At 43.3% G+C, this 26,935-nt stretch overlaps 2 protein-coding genes across 3 annotated transcripts in view; one reads left to right on the top strand and one right to left on the bottom strand.

Annotated features, from left to right (window-relative positions):
* Positions 1-941: 941 nt before the first annotated feature.
* On the bottom strand, positions 942-22,533 carry GOLT1B (golgi transport 1B). Its single transcript, XM_082252740.1, has 5 exons — positions 22,379-22,533; positions 18,938-19,029; positions 12,567-12,745; positions 11,007-11,088; positions 942-1,436 (listed from the first exon to the last, which is right to left on the bottom strand). Exons 1-5 carry the CDS (start codon positions 22,401-22,403, stop codon positions 1,398-1,400), a joined length of 417 nt encoding a protein of 138 aa, XP_082108866.1. The 5' UTR covers positions 22,404-22,533; the 3' UTR covers positions 942-1,397.
* A 3,644-nt stretch (positions 22,534-26,177) lies between these two features.
* The window catches only part of RECQL (RecQ like helicase), a 46,519-nt gene continuing 45,761 nt past the window's right edge, over positions 26,178-26,935 (top strand). For both annotated transcript variants that reach the window (XM_082254268.1, XM_082254267.1), the window contains exon 1: positions 26,178-26,263. In XM_082254268.1, coding sequence (XP_082110394.1) covers positions 26,242-26,263 — 22 coding nt within the window. In that variant the 5' untranslated portion in view covers positions 26,178-26,241. The remainder of the gene's footprint in view (positions 26,264-26,935) is intronic.

The raw sequence follows: 26,935 nt of genomic DNA, 5'->3' as shown, positions 1-26,935 counted from the left end.
CATAAATCCTGCAACAGTGAAAATAAAAGGGCATATATAATCCCATAAATGCACCATGCAACACCCCATCCCGGATTACATGGAGAAAAGCATCATAGAGAATAGAGAACTGGGGAAGGGTACAGAGGACACTTAAGAGGCAAGCTGACTACACAGCACTACCAGCTGGGAGTGCATAGAGCAATTCCATTGTTGTCTGAACACCACAGAATAGCCCCCATCATTGTACCAACACCACTACAGAGTGGTCACCAATCACCATACCGGTGTCACAGAGAGCCCCCAATCATGATACCAGTGTTACAGAGCAGCCCCATATCACCATACCGTGTCATAGAGCAGCCCCATATCACCATACCGTGTCATAGAGCAGCCCCATATCACCAAACCAGTGTCATAAAGCGGCCCCCAATACTGTACCAGCATCACAGAGCTGCCTCCATGACCAAGCCAGCATCAAAGCTCTCTCCATCACCAGCATCATAGAGTGGACCCCCATCATTGTTCCAGCATTAACAAAGTGGCTCCCCATCACTTTTCCAATACCAACAAAGTAGCTCCCCATAACTGTATCAGCATCAAAAAAGCACCCACACTATCACTGAACCAGTTTTATAGCATGGCCCCCCATTACTGTACCAATGTCACATAATGGCCCCCTATTACTGTACCAGCATCAAAGAAAATGCCACCAATCCTCATACCAGGCTCAGAGTGCAACCCCACCTTAATTATACCAGCCCCTCCCATAGCAAAGTACTAGGAGCACAGAGCAGCCGCCCATTACTGTACCAGCATCACAGAGTGCAGTCCCCATTGTCATAACCATATCAGTGTCATAGAGCGGCCACCATCACAGTAGCAGCATCACAGGCAGAACTGGGTTCAAGATAAAAAGTTAAGACAACATTCACTAAAAACACAGAAGCCTTATTTGGGGATGTATTTACAAAAATGGTTTATTCACACAGTAATAACCTTTTTTTTTTTTTTTATAAATCCTTTATTTTTCTTGGTTCTTAAAAATTTCTCCATCCAGCGCAGCTTTCATGCATGGGCAGTCCCAGTCACAAGGAGTGTGGCTTTTTATTCCGCATCGTTATAAATAAAAATAAAAAGTCCCATTTTCCTTTAGTGCCAAGAAACAGGTTCCACAGATGAACTGGATTCTGCAGGCAGAGTACCACTGCCAAACTAAACAGCAACATCTTGGAAAAAAATAAAATGTTGTCCTTTAATGTCAGCAACATTTGTGGACCCCAAAAACGTTCAAGGCAGAGGCAGTCCTTTGAGCGAGCGTAACAGGCGGATTTAGTGTGATTGACAGCTCCCAGATGTGACCTCCTCAGTTTGCAATAGATGTTGCGCAGTGCCCAATGACCAATCGACAACCGATCTTATACCATATTGTTACTCTCCCCGGCTTTGTCTACTAGCTGGAACGAAAAGAGACAAGATCAGGGGTAAAATTCATTCACAAGTATGAAAAATTCATAAAGACAGATTTTTGATGCAAGAATCTCTAGAATCAGATGTAAGCTTTGCAAAATGGCCAAGGTGAATTTAACCAAGGATAATAATAATAATAAAGGACCAGGCATATTTCTGACACTTGTTGTTTACAAGTTGAAATCAGTATTTTTTGGCTAGAAAATTACTCAGAACCCCCAAACATTATATGTTTTTTTGTTGTTTTTTTTAGCAGAGACCCTAGAGAATAAAATGGGAGATCGTTGCAATACTTTAAGTCACAACATGTTTGCGCAGCGGTCCTACAAACGCAATTTAAAAAAAAAAAAAAAAAAAAAAATGGGATTTTTGACTTACCGTAAAATCCATTTCTCTGATGTTCATTGTCGGACACAGCTCCCGATTCTTCTTAACCATTGGGTTATACCGCTCCCTACAGGAGTCAGACACCAGGCAGAAAAAAGCTTGACTACGCCTATGGGCAGCCCCAGGGGGTATACACTCACGATCAGCTATTAGGCACTCAGTTTTGTTACAATCAGTGTCAGAAGAAAGCCAACTCCACAGATGGGTGGGTGCTGTGTTTGCCAATGAACATCAGAGAAATGGATTTTACGGTAAATCAAAAATCCCATTTTCTCTTTAATTCATTGACAGACACAGCTCCTGATTCTTAACCATAGGGATGTCTCAAAGCAGTGTTTAACATGAGGGGTGGGAAAACAGCAGAAAAAAAATTCCCAAGGCTAACCACCCAACCAGGTAACATTGAGCTCAACCAAAACAACTCACCTGAAAAAAACAATACACCCTCAAAGAGGACCAGGTCCTATAAACAGCAGCTTGCAAAACCTTGCGGCCAAAAGAAGCATCTGCAGATGCCAACACATCCACTTTATAAAACTTTGTAAAAGTGTGCACAGCCGACCAGATGGCCGCCTTGCAAACCTGCATTACTCATGCCTGATGACAGAAGGCCCAGGAAGCACTAAACGGCTGAATAGAGTGTGCCTTAACAGGGAAAGGAGGAACCTGACCCCTAATTGAATAGGCCTGAATAGACCTGAATTACTGTCTGTCTGATACATCTGGAAATGGTCGCAGCAGAAAAGGCTAACCCTTTTCGAGGTCCAACCGTGACTACAAAGAGTGAGTCTGACTTCCTAAAAGACTCTGTAGCTGCCAGGTACACCCCGATGGTCCGAACCACATCCAGGAAATTCAGAGCTATTTCCTTATGATGTTTTGGCCTGGGACATAGGGAAGGCAACACAATGTCTTCCTTCAAATGGAAATCAGAGACAACCTTTGGAAGGAACAACGGACAGGGACGCAGAACCACCTTAGCTCTGTAAACCAACAGGTAAGGTGAACGACAAGACAACGCTGCCAGCTCTGACACCCTGCAAGCAGAAATAATAGCCACCACAAAGGCCACCTTCTGGGACAACGTAAGCAGGGGAACCTCCTGATATTTCGGAAGGGAGATTCCTGGATAACTGACAACACCAATTTGAGGACCCACGGCAGTAATGAAGACCGCACTAGAGGAACCAAGTGTCGAGCTCCCTGGATAAAGGTATGCACCAGGAAAGCATGGCCAAAGGAAGTTGAAAGAAAACCCCAAGGCTGAAACCTGACCCTTGATGGTACTCAAGGCCAGACGCTGCTCAACCAGAGGAAATTGGAGGAAAGCCAAGATCCGAGCCACCAAATAGGAACAAGGGAGAACCCCAAAGATTCACACCACGCAACGTACGCCTTCCAAATATGATGGTAGATCTTTCTAGAGTTTGATTTTCTAACCTTTAACAGTGTAGGAATCACCCATTCAGACAAACCTCTATTCTTCAGCACCTGGCTTTCAACAACCAAGCCGTTAAAACCAGCGACTGTAAAGCAGGATGGAAGATTGGTCCTGGAGACAGTAGATCTTCCCTGAGAGGAAGTCTCTAAGGAGCATCCACGATTAGCTGTATCAGATCGACGAGGCCAGTCTGGAGCCACCAGAAAGACTATAATCCCTAGGCTGCCTTGATCCTGCACAGGAGTCTTAGAAGTTTGAGAAGGGGAAAGGCATAAATGAGACAATACTGACGCCCCCAGGAGCCACTATTAAGTCTGCAACGTCGGCCAGAGGATCCCGAGACCATGCCACATGTCTCTGCACCTTGCATGGAATGTGTACAGCAGAGAGGGCTGGAACGATCATTCTGCCCCCCCTTAGAATGCCGGCTACTTACCGATCCCCAAGACACTTCTTGTGCCCCCACGGTGATTGACATGAGCCCCACCGTGGCATTGTCCGACTGAATTCGTACCGGACACCCCTAAAGGCAAATTGTCCAATGATCCAGACAAAGTCTGATCGCTCGGAGCTGCAGTACATTGATCATCAGTCTGGACTCTGCTCCAGCTCTGAGTCCAGACCCAATGAGCACAAGCTGTGTCGAGGACGCTGTCCTGCATTCATCCCAGCTAGGCTCACTGGGGCCTCCCCCCCATGGCGGCCTAAATTTATGTGGATGTCCAGCCGCCTGAGCGGAGCGGATTATCCAGGGGCAGCGAGGGGAGGGCGGATGCCAAAACGGAGGGTAGTGGCTTCAGCCACCCTCAGTGAGGCCACCCTACATAGCTCCTGACCAGTAGGCCGCAAAGTTGCGGTCTAAATTTGGGACGGGATCCGGCCACGTGAGGTGCGGGCCCGCGGATGCCAAATCATCCGCTCCCCCAGCACAACAACTGCAGCAGAGGACATCCCTGCCCTAGTCACCAACCCCCAGGGTAGCAGGGGAACCCTGCTCAACCCTCCGTTGTGAACCAGGAAAAATCCAGTCAGCAGCAACTCCAACAAGCCCCCCTTAAGTGCATGAGACAAAAGCCAACTCATCACCTCACCCAGAAAGGGAGTGGAGGGGGCCTGAAGACCCACAGTGACCACCAGGGAGGGGAAGGGGGGGGGACTCAGGGGTCCTACCATCCCAGGGAGGGGGTCTACGACCACACCAAAAACCCTCCAGGGGTAGAGGGACAGCTACTTACCATAATAGGAACAGGGTGTGCACGGCTCCTGACAGACCACAGCTCCATCGGGATGTGGGTGACTGTCGGCCAGGAGGAACGCTGTGACTCAGGCCGAGGCCAGGTCGTATGCACCCGAGATGTTTAACTCACAGGCCAACTGCCGTCAAGTGGGGCTATATCGCGGCCAACCTAGTGTGGATCTGAGGCCTGCTCATGCTCGCTGGCCAGACTGGGGGGACCTTCTGGATCTTGATTATCCAGTCCGTTGCCCAGTCCAGCAGTTGATATTAGATTCTCACAGGAACAAAATAACAAAGATAAGAAAAAAAATCTATTTAAAAGGAAAAATACTGCCAGGACCAGAGATGCCAGCAAGGAACTAGGTCCTTACTCCTGACTAGGGAGAAAAAAAACGTGCCTATAGCTGAGTGTGGGTGTATACCCCCTGGGACTGCCCATAGGAGTAGTCAAGCTTTTTCCTGCCTAGTGTCCTACTCCTGTAGGAGGCAGTATAACCCAATGGTTAAGAAGAATCAGGAGCTGTGTCCATCAATGTACGAAAGAGAAATACACTTTTTTGAATAAAAAAAAAAAAAAAAACAATAACAATAACACAGTAAAATTAGCCCATTTTTTTCTATAATGTGTAAGATAATGTTATGCCGAGTAAATAGAAACCCAGCATGTTTTGGTTAATTGGTTAAATTGCGCACGCTCGTGAAATGGCGACAAACATTGGTACCTAAAAATCTCCAATGCTTTAAAAATTTCTACAGGTTACCAGTTTAGAGTTACAGAGGAAGTCTAGGGCTAGAATCATTGCTCTTGCTCTACTGATCGTGGCAATATGTCACATGTGTGGTTTGAACACGGTTTACATATGTGGGCGCGACTTGCGTATGCATTCACTTCTGTGCGCGAGCTCGGAGGAACGGGGCGCTTTATTTTTATTTTTTTTTATTTATTTTACCTTTTATTTTTACACTGTCCCTTTTTTAAAAATAATTTTTTTGATCATTTTTATTCCTATTACAAGAAATGTAAGCATCACTTGCAATAGAAATAAGCAGGACAGGTTCTCTTTAATGTGAGATCTGGGGTCAAAAAGACCTCAGATCTCACAACTACCTTAAAAGCAAAAAATAAAAAATAAAAAAAATTGGGCCCTTTAAGGCCGTTGGGAGGAAGTGATGTATGACGTCACTCCGGTCCTCCAAGGCCAAAGATTCGAACGGGGACCATCTTGCCATCACTCGACTTCCTGCCTGGGACATGGACGGACCAGATCGTTTTTCCCGCTATCAACAGCTCCACTAAGCTAGGAAAATTACCAGGAAGCGGTGGGAGGGGGTGCGGCACCTCTCCTGCCACCCATAAAAGTGATCCCGCAGTGAATCTGCCGCTAGGACCACTTTTATGTGAAAGAGGACTGCACGCCCTGTATAAAAATACTGGAGTTATGGCAGCTATCTGCCAGGATTTAACGTCAAAGTACCAGTGTAAAACTGCGGCGGGTGGTGCGGAAGTGGTTGAGGCATTGATCAATATTGCCTGAGCACTGAAAAATCTTGATGTAAACTTGGTCACCTTGGTATCCTGGAAAGATGCAAATAAGTCAATTTCTTGCTGGCCCCATTTCTCCACAAGCACTCTGGTCGTTCTATGTACACCACTGAGATTTGGCTCAGATTGGACTTTGACCACTTCATGGTCGGATTAAAGCCTGGCACACACTATCAGTTTTTTTATCCTTCAACCCATTTGTGAGATATCCAACCCATTTGGCCCATAAAGTCTTGGCCTGTGGCCTTGGCCTCTTTATGCAGCTGATATCAGAAATATTTATTTGGAACTACAGTGCATTTTCTTTCTCCAAATGCGACATATTTTAACAGATGTATTAATGACAATTTAAAGTGGAGCTGAAATCAGGAATAAGGATTCACATGAAGTTCAACATGATCAGTAATGTGTCAGAGTAACACTTTCAGGTATTTATTGCCTTTCACAGATTACAGTACTCCCCCTGACAATGCCTGCATCTGCTTTTCTTGTCAGAAGGACGGCACCATTACTGCTCTGGGTCAATATCTATTTCCTGGACTGAGGTTCTGGCTCAGAAATAACATTCACGGAAACCCTGGTGTCTGTGCAGTTCTTGGCTGTGTTCACAAATGTCTGACACAGATCAGCCCCCGCTGCAGCCTTTCACATTGCGACTTGCCACAGTTTTATTGTTGCAGTCTCATCACTGGGGAAGGGGAGCCTGAGGAAATCTTCCTCCTGGGTGCAGTAAACTAATGACACCATCTCACCCTAGGCAAAAATCACTGAACAGGAGCTGAAGAATGGCTTTGCAATGACAAAATGTAAGAATTTTTCTGAAAAAATATACTGTTGTATATTGTGACATTTCATGGATTTATTAATGCAGAACTGTAAAGCTACTGACAGGTCCACTTTAAGCCTTTCACATTGAAGAGTCTAGTCTAGAAGGAAGCACCAAAATGCCCCTGCAGTTACCTCTAGACATTTTCCAGGAAAGCACCCTCTGTTTACTTTTATCACCAGGCACACTTCAAAGATAAGTTCCTTTGAAACATGTTACATGCTCCACCCATTTTTAGGGTGGAACGTGTAACATTTTTCAGCATTTGCAGCTCTCCCCCAATAACAGTGGGCTGGGGATCTTATCCCTGCACTCACTGTCAATATTTTAAAACATTGTGGTCATGCGGGGCTCTGCCCACTCTACTGCGTCGTTCATTTCGTCTTCTGCAAAAAAATGCCTACAAGTATCGCCAGCCTCTGACCACTTGTAGTTTTCAATTAGCTGAGAGGGTGTTGGTGAATGTCCTCGTAGTCCATTGATCTTCCTGCTCTCAGGTAACTGTCTGCCCATACAAAGTATGGGCACACAGCTTTCCTGAGAGTCTGCAGGAGCTGGACATTGTCCCTGTGATCTCCTGATCGCAGATGCAATGCTTTGCAGGCACATTAGAACATATCCTTTGACTACTAAGGGCAGCGTAACCCTGCCCACCCATTGCCATACTATCCAATGAGGGAACCCAATGAGTGAAGAGGCACCCTACTTTTAAAGTAGTATGGTGGAATAGATTTTATCCAAAGCTGTTGTCAGAGTGCTTTCATTGTGAGTGTTTAACATTCACCTGAAAATGTTTTATCATGCTCCTTTTACATTTTTAAAATCTTGCTCTTCTATATTTCTGCTATTATATCATATATACAGATTGTATGTCCTCCAATTGCCATCTGTATATCAGGATTATCTATTAACACAAGAAAAGTGCTGAGATAAGACCAGTGTCGTTGAGAGTTGCAATGCCAAATGAACAGTGAAGCAAATACACTAATGAATATAAAATACAAAAATAAAAAAGGATTAGAAAACAGCAAAATGCATTGATGAGACTATTCACATGGGAATAGAAAAAAAAAATCCTATAGTGTTTAGGATTTTTCCAATGATCCGTGAGCATCAGTGTTTGATTTGGAGACACAGTGAGAATCCCTCAACATTCCCAACACTTGCCACACTCCATTTAAAATGGAGACACAGGGAGAATCCCCTACACGTGCCTGACCCCACCCAGGTGCCATCTGGCAGATACTCTAGTACATGGATCCTCAAACTACGGCCCTCCAGCTGTGGCAGAACTACACATCCCAGGAGGCATTGTAAAACTCTGACATTCACAGACATGACAAGGCATGTTGGGAATTGTAGTTCCTGAACAACTGGAAGGCCATAGTTTGAAGAACCCTGCTCTAGTAGGATGAGGTCCTACATTAAATATGCATGAAACTCTCCACAAAGGCTGCACACTAATTAACAGCTCTTCAATTTCCATGAGAAAAGTGAGGGCTTGGTTCTGTCTTACCCCATATCTCGAATTGTTTTTTCTGAGACAGACTAAAGATGCTGCCATAGACATTTTGAATAGTAATCTGTGATAGGATCACCAATAATAACTAGCCTGTCTTGATACCGTTGATTTCTGAGAAGTTCCAAGGCTTTGCACAGCTTTTGATTCTCTCTGGGAAGTGAAGGAGCTGAACGTTGTAAATAGATTCTCCTGTAAACTGGATATAATTTAGCCCTTTCATGGACAATGAAATAAGGAAATTTAAGTATAGTGAATGCAGATCTCTGGAATGACAGAAACCCCTCCCATACATAAAGTGAAGTAAGAAGGAAAGACAAGGACTGACCATTACTGTGGATTCTTCCCAGTCTATGTGGGCTTTGAATGTCAAAAAAAAAAAAAAAAAAAATTGTAAATGGCAGCTCTTCATTTGAATCTCCTCACACAGTGTGGACAGTTTAATTTTTGTGGCGTGCAGTACACATTTCTGAAAAGTGATCGTATGGGAGACAATTACCTAATCGCAGTCAGAGACAGCACTGCAGACATTGTGGATATCCAGAATAAGATAAAGACCTGCAGCTCCGCTAATATTCATTAGAACAGATATACTGGTAGAATCAACAGGTAACAAAACTGTGTTAAAGGGAGACTGACTGCAGCAAATGTCATTTTTAATTTCGCCCAGAGTTTCCTTAACAGCAGAATTTTTTTGGCTTCCAGAACTATCTATAACAGTTTTCTGAAATACATAACCAGGAACCACTATTTCTTCTGCACACATCTATAAACTATATACCTGCACTAACCTCTCTAGCTTTCAGCAAACACCAAATCATCATTCAGTGAAAGTCAAGCTGCCCACCCGTTTTTTTCTTCTCTCACAGTGTGCCAATGTACCACCAAAAGCGCAAGTGAGGTCATTCAGACATATCCATTACTCCATCCAAAGTTGTTCTATCCTGATGTGTTTCGCCTACAATAAGTCCTAGTCATGACTGTTATAACCAATCCCATAGTAGTAGGTGAGCCACATTGGGTGAAGTGAAGGCTATGTCTGAGCGACCTCGCTTGTTCTTTTGTTTGCTTACCTGGTGTCCATAAAGTACATTGTAAATAAAGAAAAAAAAAGCAGTATGCAACTTGATCTTGATCTGAATGCCGCCAACTTACTCATCCCTAGACTCTGGAGATCGACTAAGACCACAAGGTTCTCGGACTGGTTTCATTGCCTTAAACAGCTGGGGAGCTGAAGGAACTGGTACATACAAGTAATGAAACCATGACTTCATTTTTATCCACATGGACAATCTGGTTTCTCTTTAAGGACTCATATAAACAGCACTGCTCTTCTTGAGTGATAGAACTCAGGCCTAAACTAGGGATGCACCGATCCGACTTTTTTGGACCCGATACCGTTATCTGGCGTTGTGAAATTGCCGATACAGGAACCGAACCGGAGCTACACACAAAGCAAGCGGCTGCAGTACTGAGCAAAGCCGCTGCTTCATTTGTATGGCTCCTCCATTCACAGGCGGAGTGTATCTGATATCACTCCCGCCTGTGAGCCGGACCTATACAGGAAGTAGTGGCTCCCATCCCATACTTCTACTGCACTTAGTAAGGGATGGCTGAGCCATTACTCAGCAAAAACCGGATCGGCCAGTGGATCGGTCAATGTTACCGATTCCCCGATTCATCTAAAATGGCCATATCGGCGCCGATATCCGATCCGAATCGGTGCATCCCTAGCCTAAACAGTGAGTTCTACCCCCAAGATTTGCATCTTTTCCCAAAAGGCTAAGCAGTGGGCTGGCTTGTACTCCCTGGGGGCCCCCTCCCCCCTCATCCTCCCCTCACACCCCCCATCTCCTGCAATACTTGGCCCTTATCCCCTTCCCTCGTCCCCTACCCCTCCCTCTCCCTCCGTATCCCTCATACTCCCATTGGACCTCCACTGGACATTTTCCTCAGTGAGATATACCCTGACCCCTGCCTACTCCATTATGGGGGTGCAAACTTTCTGTTAACACAACACTTGTTGGATTTTCTTTATCCACGTTATGGTTTCTGTTTTGTTTTATAATGTTGGGCCCCTCCTAATGCTACTATTTGACACCATGTACCCCCTGTACTGCAGACTCTCACATTAATTTTACCTTGCCACCTTTGCTGTATGTAATCATATCTGCCAAACTAACTATGTTGTTTGTTTATCAATAAAAGTTAGAAAACTATTATAAAAAAATAAAAACATTCCTTCCTGCGACAGAAGTGTGCACATTAGTGGTGGGCCACAAGGTGGCATCACAACACACAGTATAACACCAGAGATAACAGTGCTCCGGACCTATGGAAAGAGGACAGACATCACAGGGGATTATTTACTAAAACTGGAGTGCAAAGTCTGGTGCAGCAATGCACAGAAACCAATCAGCTTCCAGGTTTTATTGCCAAAGCTTAATTGAACAAGCTGAGGTTAGAAGTAGACTGGTTACCATGCACTATTGCACCAGATTCTGAGTGCTCCAGTTTTAGTATACCTGCTCCACAGTGTTCCTCATGGACCAGATAAGAGAGTTACTACAGCAACAATTCTGGTGAATTTCGTGTCCATCTTACCGAACTTATTCCAGGTAAATTCAGGATAGATCCTAATACAGGTACTCTTCGAATGAAACCGACAACCACCGGGAAAAATCCCCTAAAAGGAAGAAAAGAAAGGATCAATCCAACCAGCGGCATCAAAACACATAACATTCCTTTTTCTGGTGGTCCAAAAGCAACAGGAAGGAAGGAAAAGTCTATCTCCACCAAAAATGGGCAGAGATGATAAATCCATCTACTCTTCCATAATCCTCCATCTACCCGTTTCCTCTCTTTTAGACCCACTGTCATCCTTGGGTCTCTGTCCTTCTCTATGCATGCAGGCAGAGTGCTGTACATAGCTTGCTGAAAATATTACATTACCCTGCCTCAGTACTCCTTTTAACAGCCCAAAGTCTGGATGCAAGCAGTGGGCTGGCTCTTGGGAGGAGGTATGCAAGTATCAGAATGCAATGGTGAGTGTATATGGGTCTGGAGGGGTGTGCATTACTAGCCAGGCTCTATTTGCTGGAAGACTGCCCAAGTTAGGGTCCACATGTGATGCGGAGTCTCCACGATTAAAGTCCAATCAATGAAAGGGGCAGGTCAGGGACAGCCTGGCTAGGGAACAAAAAGCTTGATGCTGGACATCCTCCAGCCAGGTAAGGAGTTGGCAGAGAAATCACAATAAAGCCTGGTACTCACTATCAGTTATTTTTTCATTCAACCCACCAGATTGAATGGAAAAAAAAAAAAAAACTGAGGTGCTCGGGAGAAGATCCTGTACCAGCAATCCAATGTGGTTAGAAAAGCGATCTCCCCGCTGAGCTACTGTGTTCTGAAAGAGGGAACCCCCCCCTCCCAGAACACACCGGACAGCGCTTACAGCCACTGGCTATCAGTACTGATCGGACGCTGGTTTTCCAGCATGCCCATTCGATCGGGTTCTGTCTGACAGGTTGGTGTACACACCGGCTGAATATCGGTTGGTTTCTTTTGAACCGCCCGTTACCACCTGATATTTGGCCCGTGTATGTAAAGGGGCAGAGGATACTGCGCTGGGGGTACGGGACACTGCTGCTGTGGGTGGAGGGAGACAGAGCACACTACAGAGGGAGAGGGTGATGTAAAGAAAAGAGGGCAGAGAACACTGCTTTATGGGGGGGGGGGGTTACAAAGCACTGCGTCTACCATCTACATCTTTTTATTGGGAGCTTGATGGTTTGTTTGTTTAAGGGTGCCGCCTAGTACCCGCCCTCCCTTCCTCCCACCCTCCAGGGGATCTTTGCTTTCCTTCACGTTGTCCAGGTAGATCTCAATCACTGAAAGTTTGCCTTTCCCTGATGTAGATTATAACTAAAATTCTTGAATTAGTGAAATCAGTCTACCAAATAGATTTTGATTAACCTATTGTGGGATTATGGCGACATTTTTGCTGGGAACTGACATTTACACATGTTTAGGACTGAAAATGACTGTTTGAAAATTGGACAATTCCGAGGACCTATATCAGCAGCACGGACACAGTGGTTTGTCACCGTTTGCCCTCCTATGAGTGATATAAAAACAATGTCTTTTCAGTGTCCCCTCCATTACCTGAACAGCAGGAAGAAACCGTAGATCTCTAGAACCATCCCAATGAGTGGCCAGCCGATGAGGACCACAAACACTCCGCCGAGGAAGAACGCTGTGGCTTTAACTTTGTGTTTCTGGAAGAAGAAGCGGAATGTTCTCTCCAGTCCGATCACAAAGGACAATCCAGCCACAAATAGGACCTAGAACACGAGAAGAAGTCAAGAAAATGCTTAATAGGAGACAACAGCAGATCATTACTTTCCACATCACTAAAATAGGGACAGACAAGGAAAGTTTTCTGTCCATAAACCAAAGAGAAATTAAACTAAAAATAAACAGGCTTTACCAATAAAGCAGAATGAAGGAATCCCAGAGACCCAAGTTCAGAGAACATTCCCCGCTGTCCTGACTATAGTACACTGAGATCTGATTGGCAATCAGGGCAGCACCCTTTGTACTTTCCTTCTGAATAAACCAGACAAGTCTTGTGTTCCTTTCATCGCTGAATCTTACTGATTATGGAAAATACATACATTTTCACATAATGAGAAAGTGAGAAGTCCCTCCCCTCTTCCATACTTGCCCTCCCCACACTGCAGTCACTGATTGGGAATGTTGGGAAACTTTTCTCGATCAACTTCTATCAAATGGGAACGGCCATATATGAATCGAAAATTGTCCGGTCCCTGAACTTTGATCCGTTCTCGTTATTGTCAGAAGGCTGCACAAAACAAAACTAACAGACTCCTCCACCCACGCAAACTAGATGGATGGAGGAGCCACCCACCCTAAGTTGGAACTTGATATTTTGACAGAAGCACTAATCGCTGTCAAAATACACTGACCATTATCTGCAGCCGAGAGAAAAGTTTAATAACACTCTCCTTCCACAGAAGCTGATCCAACAATCGACTTTTGTTAAGCATGGATGGCCACTCGCTGATCAAAATCTGGCTGGTCTTTGCTGAACCAGATGAAATTCAATCAGTGTATGGGTAACTAAAAATGACAGTGTCTGTAGAGTGAGCAGTGCCTGCTGTATGTGTACTACAATTCCCATAGAGCTGAATATGTCTGCACGAAGATGTGTAATCCATCTCAGGGGTGAGCAGGAAGAGGTGACTATGTTCACATGGGGGGCATGGAGAATGAACACAGCCACCCTAGAACAGGCAAAAGCTTGCATTTGAGATATGAACCAAAGAAAGAGAGAGATAAAAGGTACACTCTACTTATATTTAGACATATTGCATTTATTTGATGACTTTAGTGTCACTTTAGGGTTAACATGATATTAAAGGGTACCTCCAGTCAAAAATGAAATTTCTACTATTAATAGTATGTTAAAGGGGTTGTAAAGTCAGGAAAGTTTTTTATCTTAATATATTCTATGCATTAAGATAAAAATCTTTCTGTATGTAGCAGCCCCCCCAGCCCCCCTAATACTTAACTGTGCCCCCTCTCTGTCTAGCAATGTCCACGAGTCTCTCGACTGTACTGGGACTTGCCCTCCTGTTTGGCTGAGATACAGCCGCGGTGCCATTGGCTCCCACAGCTGTCGATCAAAGTCAGTGAGCCAAACAGGAGGGGTGGGGCGAGAACGGCAGCTCTGTGTCTGAATGGACACACAGAGCTGCAGCTCAGCTTGGGTGCCCCCATAGCAAGCTGCTTGCTGTAGGGGCACTCGATAGGAGGGAGGGGCCAGGAACAGGAACGAGAGACCCTGAGAAGGAGGAGGATCAGGGCTGCTCTGTACAAAATGAACTGCACAGACTAGTTAAGTATAACATGTTTGTTATATTAAAAAAAAAAAAAAAAACGAGACTTTACAATCACTTTAAATATCTTTATCTTTGATATTATTGATTTTCTGGTTAGCTGCTTGTGTAGCTTAGAAAGTCTTATCTAAAACTAGACAAACAGCTTCTTCCTGTTCTTCACCGACAACACTATCTCCCTTTATCTGAATTTTATAAGCTCTATTTTACTTCCTGAAAAGGTTGTCTGCCTTTCTTAGACAGGCATTCCTAGACCTGCCCAGCCCCCCCCCCCCATCCCTCCCATCATTCACAGAACATGATCTCTTCCTGTCTTCATAGCCTCCTTATGACTGGATACACACTATACAATATATATATGTTGGTAGATTTCCTTTAGATTTACCTTCAACTATGTAGTGCAAGGGCCTGCCTGATTGCATACAAATTGAAATGTTTAGGTTTGACCTCATATTAAATGTTTTGGGTAAATCTAAAGACAATTGTATAGTGTGTATCCAAGTGATATCGCGCTACAATAAAGTGCTAGTAACAAAAAATTGCTGTTCTATTCAAACAGCAAAAATGCTGTGCAGTGCAAATAACAAAAATTTCTGTGCAAAGGTGCAATAATAAAGGGTTGTAGAAATGATTGAATATATTAACAAATCAATCAACATAAAACATATGTGTCCATAATATGATTCCTTCACATAAACACTAAAATAACATGTAAAAATCAGCTTAATCACATCAATTGAAAAGATAAATCAAAAGTGCAAGGTGCTAGTCCATTAAAGTGATTCCAAGTGAATAAACAGTCTCTAAGCCTGCTGCAATGGATCATTCAGGTGCTCACGATCCCATTAGCAGTGATGGATGGCCTCTCACCTTATAATATGAGCAGTGTTTTGCCACTGGGTCAAAAACAGCTTTATAGTATCCCCAGACATGGGTAGACTCGATCCGCTCATTAGGTTCTGAGTGCTCCCTGGTTGCTGCACAGATAATTAGGGTGGCTCTGTCTATGACAGAGACTGGGGAAATACAGTGAGGACAGAGCCACCCTAATTATCTGTGCAGCAACCAGGGAGCACTCAGGACCTAATGAGCGGATCGAGTCTACCCATTTGTCTGGGGATACTATAAAGCTGTTTTTGACATAGTGGTGAAACACTGGCCAAATTATAAGGTGAGAGGCCATCCATCACTGGTGGTGGGATCATTGCGGCAGCTGCACTTATTTTGGCCCTTTAGAGACTGTTTATTCACTTGGAATCACTTTAATGGACTAGCACCTTGCACTTTTGATTTATCTTTTCAATTGATGCGATTAAGCTGATTTTGACAAGTTATTTTAGTGTTTATGTGAAGAAATCATATGGACACGTTTTATGTTGATTGATTTCAATAATTCAATAATTTCTACAACCCTTTATTATTGCACCTTTGCACAGCACAGCAATTTTTGTTATTTGCAATGCACAGTATTTTTGCTGTTTGAATAGAACAGCAATTTTTTGTTACTAGCACTTTATTGTAGCCCGATATCACTTTATTTATTGATTTTATGTGTAGTGATTCACCACTTTGATATTGCAGCCACAATATTTTTTGATACTTTTAGATTTATTTATTTAGTTGCGCTGATATACATATTATACATTATACCTTTATAGAGTATATCCAGCATTAGGCCAGCAGCTTCTCCTGAGAGAGGGAAAGGGCAGGCTTTGGAAGTATGTCATGCTCACTACTCATGGTTCCAGCAGCACATAACACACACACACACACACACACACACACACACACTGTTAGAAACTGTAAAATAGATTACAGTGCAACATGCTGCAGATTTTCTCCAGTGTAGAACCACGTAGTTATTTCTGCATGGCACTGTGATGGGCATCGATGGCACTGTGATGGGCATTGATGGCACTGTGATGGGCACTGTCATGAGCACACGCCCAGCTGCTGTGAACGGCGGAGGGAGCTGGGGAAGAAATGTCAAGTGACCGCTGCAATGGGCATAACAAGTCACAGTCCATTCATTTTAATGGCATCGGTTCCCATCTATGCAACTTTAAAAATCAGCGACTTTGAAAAGGTGCCTGCACTACTTTGATGAAACTTTGATCCAGAGAGTGTAAATTTGGATCAAAGCTGCACTCAAGTCACATCAAAGTGGCACTCTAAATCACACAACTTTGGAGTCACACTAGTGGAAATGTAGCCTAATGCTAGAGTGTGACTTTGGAGTGCGACTGAGTGCAGCTCTATTCCAACTTTACACTCACTGGCTCAAATTCGCATCACAAGTCGCACCAAAGCAGTGCAGGTACCTTTTCAAAGTCGCTAATTTTTTTAAAGTCACATAGAGGGGAACTGGTGCCATTGAAATCAAGGGGCTGTGACTTGTCATGCGGCTTTGTGTGTTTAAAGTTGCATGACAAGTCACACTAGGGGAAACTGAGCCTTATCCTACGTTTCCACTATTGCAACCTCAAAGTAGCGTGACTTTGATCCAACTTTACACTCTCTGTATCAAATTTGCATCAAAAGTTGCATCAAAGTAGTACAGGTACGTTTTCAAAGTCGCTGATTTTTTAAAGTCGCATACATGGGAACAGGTATCATTGAAATCAATGGGCTGTGACTTGTCATGCAACTTTGTGTGTCCAAAGTCTCATGACAACTCGCACTAGTGGAAACGTAGACTTAGTGTGGTTGCCTGTACTATGATCATTGTCAACTGTGAGCTCAGACCCCAGAGCTTCACTGACAGTCCCCCCCCTCCCCCTGTGTCCAGCTTCCTTCTCCTATGGTAGTCTTCATTCAAAGCCCAGCACAGCTATACTGTATATATGCACCTCCCCCCTCCCAGTGTCCTGTGTAGATTTTTTTTTTCTCATTTCTTCATGTTCTCATGAATTAGGGAGTACAATGCATCCTTACTGATGAGAACACTGGGCGGGAACCTATGATCAGCCCCCCCCATTCTGTATACGCCCAATGGCTACACAGGGACAGTGCCCCTCCCTGGAAGTGATGTCACTGGCTTTCATTAACCACACCCACTTGCTGCTCTTGGACTCGCAATTGAAGTCATGTGACAGCACTGAAAACTGCAAAATAAAGGGAGAGAAACTGGGATTTTTTTCATTTTGAGCAGACTTGTATAAAGTACTCGAAAGTTCTACTTGAGTAAAAGTACAAGTGCTCGATCAAAAAGTGACTTGAGTAGAAGTGGAAGTGCTCGCAGAAAAAGTTACTTAAGTAGAAGTACTAAAGTATTCAACATTTTTTTTACTTAAGTATTGCAAGTAGTTTTTTAAAAAAAATTGCTACTTAAGTACTAAAAGTAAAAAGTACCAGTAGTTTTGAAAAAAAAATTCTACTCAAGTACTGAAAGTAGAAGTACAAGTACTGTGTTATGTAGTTATTAAAGAAAGAAGTCAAACGTTTGAACATCATATTGTTTTTTATTATTTCAAATGATTAACCTGTGTTTGTTAGTAGTTTCTTGATGCACTTTAAGCGCTGTAGCACCATTTATTTGTTTGTTTCATATTTTCTTTTTATTGGAAAGATTTGGTATAGCAGCTTTTATTATACACAGCCTTTATTTCCGTATGCGCTGATTTACAAATGACATTATACACATTTTTTTGAGCTTTATGCAACCTGCCATCTACTGTTCTGGCACTGGTCATTTTTTTAAAAGTAACGAGTAACTATGCAGCACAAAAAAAAATACTTGAGTAGAAGTATCGAAATCATCGAAAAAATGTAGTGAAGTAAAAGTAGAAGTAGGAGAAAAAATATTATACTCTAGAAAAAGTACAGATACCGCATTTCGGTACTTAAGTACAGTACTTAAGTAGTTCTACTTCGTTACTATACATCTCTGATTTTGAGACACAAGACTGAACTTTAATGATTGCAGGGAGAATTTAAGTATTAGGCTATACTTCAACTTTAAAGGTTCATTGTTTTTTTAAATAAACCTGGTATACTTACCTGCTCTGTCTAATGGATTTCTACAGAGCAGCCCTGATCCACCTTTTCTCATGTCCCCTCCTGGCTTCTCTTTTAGCCCCAAGTGCCTGAATAACAATCTGGTTGCTATGGGGGCAGCTGAGCAGGCTCACTCCTGAGCCACTGCTCCGTATGTCCATTCACACACTGAGTGCGGCTTAGCCCTGCTCTCTCCTCATTGGCTCACTGGCTGTGATTGACAGTAGTGGGAGCCAAAGGCTTCTGCTGGTGTCTCAGCCAATGAGGAGGGAGAGACCCGGGAGAGCCAAGGCTCTCGTGCACATCGCTGGAGCAAGATAGGGCTCAGGTAAGCTTGGGGTGCTGCTGCACACCAAGTATTTGTGGATGTGTGTAGGCAAAGTATCACTGGGTAGGGGTTAGGATGCCCTACCAACAGGATCCTTCACAATGCCTTAAATGTCAAACTGACAGATTTTATTTAATTAGGAAATGCACTTTCTGAAACATCTGTTTTCAGGTCTGGCACAGGACTGTTCTAACAGATGGATTATACGGATTATATGTTGGGATTACTGCATCTGACATTGGCAAAATATCAGCTCCATCCCAAAGAATTCTCCACACTGCCTCACTTACGTTTCCGATGGCAAGCAGAGCCTTGTCAAAAAACAGCAGCATGCCGAAGAACAGAAAGAAAACGCCAAAGCCAGTCAGGCCCATTCCGATCTCTGCAAAGATCACAACAAACAATCAACAATACAGGAAGAGTGACATTGTATCCACATACCTAATACATTGTATATAAACTACACAGGAAGAGTGACATTGTATCCACATACCTAATACATTGTATATAAACTACACCAGAAGAGTGGCATTGCACCCACATACCTAATACATTGTATATAAACTACACAGGAAGAGTGACATTGTATCCACATACCTAATACATTGTATATAAACTACACAGGAAGAGTGACATTGTATCCACATACCTAATACATTGTATATAAACTACACAGGAAGAGTGGCATTGCACCCACATACCTAATACATTGTATATAAACTACACAGGAAGAGTGACATTGTATCCACATACCTAATACATTGTATATAAACTACACAGGAAGAGTGACATTGTATCCACATACCTAATACATTGTATATAAACTACACAGGAAGAGTGACATTGTATCCACATACCTAATACATTGTATATAAACTACACCAGAAGAGTGGCATTGCACCCACATACCTAATACATTGTATATAAACTACACAGGAAGAGTGACATTGCATCCACATACCTAATACATTGTATATAAACTACACAGGAAGAGTGGCATTGCACCCACATACCTAATACATTGTATATAAACTACACAGGAAGAGTGACATTGTATCCACATACCTAATACATTGTATATAAACTACACAGGAAGAGTGACATTGTATCCACATACCTAATACATTGTATATAAACTACACAGGAAGAGTGACATTGTATCCACATACCTAATACATTGTATATAAACTACACAGGAAGAGTGACATTGTATCCACATACCTAATACATTGTATATAAACTACACCAGAAGAGTGGCATTGCACCCACATACCTAATACATTGTATATAAACTACACAGGAAGAGTGACATTGCATCCACATACCTAATACATTGTATATAAACTACACAGGAAGAGTGACATTGCACCCACATACCTAATACATTGTATATAAACTACACAGGAAGAGTGACATTGCATCCACATACCTAATACATTGTATATAAACTACACAGGAAGAGTGACATTGCACCCACATACCTAATACCCTACGATTGATTTACTAAAACTGGAGCACACAGAATCTGGTGCAGTTGTGCATGGTAGCCAGTTTCTAACTTCAGCTTGTTCTATTAAGCTTTGACAATAAAAACGTGAAAGCTGATTTGATTCTATGCAGAGCTGCACCAGATTTTGCACTCTTCCAGTTTTAGTAAATCCCTCCTCCAGTATACAAACAGCTAACACATTGAAACAAACTATACTGGAAGAGTGAGACAGTACTGTTGCTCATAGCAACTAATTAGCTTCAAGCTTTCATTTTTTCAAAAAAATATAGAGAAAGTATGGGTTTTCAGGGCCGATTGGAAGAAAGAAAACCAAGAAACCATGACTAAACCATATAAAAATATATAGTGTGTACATGAGGGACCGCCAAAGAGGAGGGGATCCCCCATATATTCACCAACACATTAAAAACAACAGCACAGAAATATATCCCTAGCAAGGGAACAATACATGCTTCAAGCTGATGTAGGTGCGAGAAATCGCACAGATTGAGTGTGTGAATGAATGGTCTGATCTGTCATTATATAGGTATGCAGTGTGTACGAGGTGTGGGAAGTAGACAGTGGACATGGAGTGCACAGTGAATATTTACAAAGGATTTTAGAGGAAGCGGAGGGAGGAAAACAGACAGACAATAACTCTTCTGGGTGGAATGGTTTTTAAAATAAAGACAAGCTCTTTTCCACATGGGAAGACAGAGGAAAAAGTCATAATGACATATGAGAGAACCGACAGTTGTGATCTGCACTGTGTAGAACAACACCAATGCTGCACAGCTGTCCTACAGGCTCAATTTTCCCACAGTACACCAGCTCACCAGTGGAGGAGAACCACATGTTCCAGCAGGACCGCTGCCAAGACACATACAGACCTGATCAGGGTACCCATATGTGGATTACAGATACACGTTTATCCCAGTGTCCCCCTCTGTGTGATATTCGATGATGTACAGTCAAAGGGGAGCGCCCTCCTCTGTGTGCTATGCGGTGATAGATGGTCAGTGATATTTCCTCATCTCCAGGTGCTGACTATGGGGGTCTGGGTGTGTGATGCATATATATTGGGGTGTCCCCTGCTCTATATATGAGATATGGGGGTATGAGCTGTCAAGATTATATATATATATATATATATTGGGGTGTTCTTCTCTGTATGAGATGAGGGTGTGATGAGCTGTCGGTAATATATATATTTTGGGGTGTCCCCCTCCTATGTATACAAGATGAGGGTGTAATGAGCTGTCTGTTATATATATATATTGGGGTGCCCCTCTGTATACCAGCTATGATATGATGAGCTGTCAGTTATATATATATATATATATTGGGGTGTCGTCTTCCTATGTATATGAGATGAAGGGGTGATGCGCTGTCAGTTATATATATATTGGCTGTGGTGTCCCCCTCCTCTGTATATTAAATGAGGGGGTGATGAGCTGTCAGTAATATATATATATTGGGGTGTCCCCCTCCTCTGTATATGAGATTAGGGGGTGATGAGCTGTCAGTGATACATATATTGGGGTGCCCTCCACCTCTGTATATATGATAAGGGGGTGATGAGCTGTCAGTGATACATATATATAGGGGTGTCGTCCTCCTCTGTATTTGAGATAAGGGGGTGAGGAGCTGTCAGTAATATATATATATCTATATTGGGGTGTCCTCCTCCTCCTCTGTATATGAGGGGGTGATGAGCTGTCAGTGATCCATATATAGGGGTGTCCTCCTCCTATGTATATGAGATAAGGGGGTGATGAGCTGTTAGTGATACATATATTGAGGTGCCCCCCTCCTCTACATATGGGATAAGGGGGTGATGAGCTGTCAGTGATCTATATATAGGGGTTTCCCCCTCCTCTGTATATGGGATAAGGGGATGATGAGCTGTCAATAATATATATATTGGGGTGTCCTCCTCCTATGTATATGAGATGAGGGGGTGATGAGCTGTCAGTGATCTATATATAGGGGTGTCCCCCTCCTCTGTATATGGGATAAGGGGATGATGAGCTGTCAATAATATATATATTGGGGTGTCCTCCTCCTCTGTATGATATAGGTGTGATGCTGGGGTCAATCATACATTCTATATAGAAATCTCTCAGAGCCTCCTCTGTGATATAGGGGGTAATAGGCTGTCAGTGATTCATTGTGTGATATTCGGTGCCATACAATCTCTATCCCCCTGTGTGGTGCCGGTGCTGTGCCCGGTATCTCTTACTCTGGGTGTCGGTGAGGGAGATCATGTTTGCGGCTGTCCGGGCGGCGGTGGGCGTGCCTTTCTCCCCGCTTTCTCTCGGTCTCCGGGTATAGCGGAGGCCACGTCTTCCGGAAACACGCAGCGCGGCGCCGCTCCTCAAACCAATCAAAACGCGACTCGTTTACTATCCAATCAATGCACATCTCGCCCTCTGCCGTCTCTAAGGCCAATGAAAGAGCAAAGCGGTGCCGGCTGGTCGACCAATTGGGATGCGGCGCGCAGATGACCCAAGGAAAAGGCGCGCGCTGCGATTGGCTGGAAATCCAAAGTGCTGAGGACTGAGGTAAGCAGGGTGTGATGGGGCAGAAGGAGGGCTGTGGGTTGCACTTGCGCCTGACAACCTGGTACCTTTCCTAGGGTCACGGAGGAGGAGCCGACTGGTTGCCAGGGGTGACATAACCTCCTCCCCCTCTTTATATTGTGGACCTGTCACCCCTGAGGTGGGTCAGTCCTAGTAGGTGACGGTCCTCTGAGGAGGGGTTGAGGGGGAGTCTTAGGATGTCCCCTCTTTTCTTCAGCTACTCTTGGCTGAACTTTCTCCATTCACACCTGAGTGTATCTTTTTCAGGCGTTTTATCTGGCTTTTTTCAGGCGTTTTTTGCAGGTGTTTGGAGGCAGGCATTGACATTGTAACCAAAAAAGAAGCTCATGTACTTTTTTGAGCTTCAGGCATTTTGCTTCAGGAGACCAAACGCTCAGATGTGGACAGGGGCCAATGAAATAAATGGGGTTTTGCTTGTTGGGCATTTTGAGACTTCAGAGATGAGTGTTTTACGAGCTGAAATACGATCAGGTGTGAACAGGGCCTTTAGGCTTCATTCACATGTCAGCGTATCGATCACGGGCAGAATCACCGCGATTCTGCCCGCGATCCGGAAATCGTTGGAAATCGCGGGACGCCTGTGTGTTGCCTGTGATTTGCAATAGCACCCCAAACGCTGTGCGATGTTGCCACGATTTGCGCCTCCCGAATCGCGGTAACCTCACGCAAAAAAAATCGCGGGACGCATGACGCCCAAAAAAGGTACGAGCTTCTTTGGGGTGTCATGCGTCCCGCAATTTTTTTGCGTGATGTTACCGCGATTTGGCAGGCGCAAATCGCGGCAACATCGCACAGCGTTTGGGGTGCTATTGCAAATCACAGGCAACGCACAGGCGTCCCGCAATTTGCAATGATTTCCGGATCGCGGGCAGAATCGCGGTGATTCTGCTCGCGATCGATACGCTGACATGTGAACATAGCCTTAGCTTCTATAGGAAACCCTGCAGGCCCTGTTTACACCTGAGCGTTTTACGAGCTGAAAAACGCTCATCTCTGAAGTCCAAAATCCCATTCATTTCAATGGCCCCTGTTCACATATGAGCGTTTTGTCGCCTGAAGCTCAAAAAGTACATGAGCTTCTTTTTTGGCAGATTACAAGCTTTTTTGTTAGATGTCAATTCTTGCCTCCAAACAACTGCAAAAAACGCCTGAAAAAAGCACCTAAAAACGATGCGCTCAGGTGTGAATGGAGCCTTTATAGCGGGAGGGAAGGAGCAGCCTGAAACATAAGTGTTGGCTAGGGCAGCATAGCACACTGCCATGTACAGCCTGGTGACAGACCAGGCCCTCTCCCCCATTCATCTGCATACTACAATCTCTATATGGGCACGGAGCACATTTCCTTGATTGGCCTTTGCACTATTTTGTGGCCATATTCCCCCCGGCTCATTCACACCAAAACATTGCAGTAAAAGTGGAAACGCATGCATGATACCTCAGGGTGTAGTAGCACATCCTGCATGCATCGCTGCCTTGCAGTGCCATTCATTTTGATTGGCTTCGAAATGCCCATTCAGAAGACGTGACCCCACAAAGGACAGTGTGCACGGCCCCAGAATGGCCATCTCAGAGCCAGATCCCCTAAGGCTCTGGGGGTGTTTACATTTCTATGAAAGGGCCCCATGACAGAGGTTCCAGAGCCAGATCCCATAAGGCTCTGGGGGAATTGACATTTCTTTGGAAGGGCCCCATGACAGAGGTTCCAGAGCCAGATCCCATAAGGCTCTGGGGGAATTGACATTTCTTTGGAAGGGCCCCATGACAGAGGTCCCAGAGCCAGATCCCCTAAGGCTCTGGGGGAGTTGACATTTCTTTGGAAGGGCCCCATGATGGAGGTCCCAGAGACAGATTCCTTCAGGCTGGGGGGGTTGGCATTTCTATGAAGGAGCCTTTGGATGGCAATCTCAGAGTCAAATCTCCTTCAGTCTGGTTTCCATCATCTTGCAGTAATACTTAGGCCCCATTCACACCTCAGCGTTTTGAAGCTCCAAAATGCTGGAGGAAAACAAAATCAATTGTCTGTGGAGTTAGTTCACATCTCCACTCCAAGTTGCCTGAAGCTCAAAAAAGTTCTGAAGCTTTTTTTTTTTTTTTGTAGCTCAAATCAGCGTTTTAGGTGTGTTTTCTATTCTCATAGAAATTAATGGAAACAGACCCCTTCGTGTGTTTTGTCGCCCGTTTTTGCACGATTTTCTGTTAAAATAATTTAAAAAAAAAAACGTAAAAATGAAATAGTAGTATATGAATAAATGTCAAATACACACATAACTAAAAGTCCTAAATAAAATAAATTAATAATATGTAATAATACATTATTAACCCCTAACTTTAAAAAATATATATTAATAATACTGTAATAGCAATAATACATAAACCCCCAAACAAAAACAAAAAAATACTACTACTTATAATAATAATAATAATAATAAAATATTTATTTTGTGATAGGGTCTTTAGCTATTATTTTTTACATGTGTTTAGGGGTTAGAGGAAAAGGCTAGGGGGTCCGTTTTTTAATTTTTTTTATTTATTTATTATTACTTGGTATTCATTTATTAAATGTATGATTATTTTTATTTATTTGTGCATTTATTTTACATTTATTCATTTATTAGCCATTGTGGTAGTAGTAGTATTAATAACACTCTAACCCAGCAAAAAAAAAAAAATAACCCCAACTCCTAATCATAATCCTAACCCTAACCTTAACACCTAAACCCCTTACCCTAATGGAAAAAAAAAAAATAATAATAAAAAAATAAAATAAAGAAAAGCAAATGGAAAAGCTGAAATACCTAGCAACAAATGATGCAACAGATAGTGTTCTCTATTGGGCAATAAGAAAACTCCAAAGTTTAAAGACTCTGTAAAAAAAAAAAAAAAAAAAAAAAATGGGAAGTCACGCATGAAAATGTGCATTTTTCCGGCATTTTTTTTTTGCACGAAGATGGTAATGCAGCCTTACAACTAATTGGCAGCCTTTCAGCAAAGTGATGCCACAATCTTTCTTATGTTCTTTCTTCTCAAGGGGGGTGCAGAAGAAACCACCACCATTAATGTGATATATACGCTTCCCTCAATGTCCCTTGGGTACTCACTGTGGACAGCAGTCTGTGGATTGATTAGAGGGAGGAAAATACATGCCCCGGTATTATCAGGAGCCTGCAAACCTCTTGCTTTGACATCATCCAATATGGTAGATCTTGGCAGAAGACCTCAGCTGTCCATTGGACATTTACACTAAATTATAAAAATATTGCATTCATGTGACCACTCTCACTGCATTCTAGCTGTGGTCTTCTCCTTTATACACTCCAGGCTGGTCTCCGTGTATCTATATAAAGGGACAATGTGTAACAAATTCAATCTTCCTCCATGGAATATACAGTGTGGAGACTTAGGCTGGATGGGAGGCTTTATTGCTAATATAAAAAGGAAACCATATCCTGCTGTTGACAGTTTGGTCTTCTTTGCTTACAGTGACGCCACTACAGAAGAGAACATGGCATCTAATGATCTGTCAGGTATGTCATCTGCTGTTATTGGGCCAGAGCTGGACAAATATCCAAAACCTGATTACTGATCCAGAAAAAAATGGCAGCAGACTCCATGATTGTTATGTTTTATAATAATATCCGGGACTGAGACAGGACTTATTGATTCCAGATTTTTGTAAGAATATGTCCATCCTAGAAGACTCCATGAAATAGAATGAAGACAAATTAAATTGGTTATAGGAAGGAGCACAGTACATTTGCAGTCAGATTATTTCAGGAGAGGAGAGTTATCCAGCAATGCAAAGTATTTTGGGAGAGGAGAGTTGGTGGAAGGAGCAGAGTCCTCCGACAGTGCAGACTATTTCAGGAGGGGAGAGTTAAGCCCCGTACACACAATCAGATTATCGAACGATCTTTCGTCCGTTTTTTGTGGCATGCTAGTCTGATGTGGAAAGTGAAGATGTTATTTTTCATACAAATTTTCCCGTACGGCAGAATTCTACTTCAGAAGTGATGTCATGTGTTGGATTGTTTTGTATGTGTTCTTTCACTCTGAGCATGCCTAGTCTTGCTCTTTAAGATTTTTTTCCATCGAAATCTGTACTAATGAGATGAAAATCGGACATTGTATTATGGACAACAAAAATTATATAGCCTGCACATCAGGATTTTGTCAGCCGAAAAGTTGGAGTCGGCTGT

Source organism: Pelophylax lessonae, assembly GCF_965119305.1.
Source record: "Pelophylax lessonae genome assembly, chromosome: 4".
Classification (NCBI taxonomy): domain Eukaryota; kingdom Metazoa; phylum Chordata; class Amphibia; order Anura; family Ranidae; genus Pelophylax; species Pelophylax lessonae.
The sequence above is the reverse complement of the archived record's forward strand: the minus strand, read 5'-3'. Positions and strand labels throughout refer to the sequence as shown.

Bases quoted from the DNA above. Each gene is read 5' to 3' on its own strand.
- GOLT1B (XM_082252740.1), bottom strand. From the start codon at position 22,403: ATGATCTCCCTCACCGACACCCAGA. The intron at 11,089-12,566 runs GTAATGGAGGGG...TCTTCCTTTTAG, and splicing joins GGTTTCTTCCTGCTGTTCAG to GGGATTTTTCCCGGTGGTTG. The intron at 1,437-11,006 runs GTAAGATGGACA...TTTTCGTTCCAG, and splicing joins ATTTACCTGGAATAAGTTCG to CTAGTAGACAAAGCCGGGGA.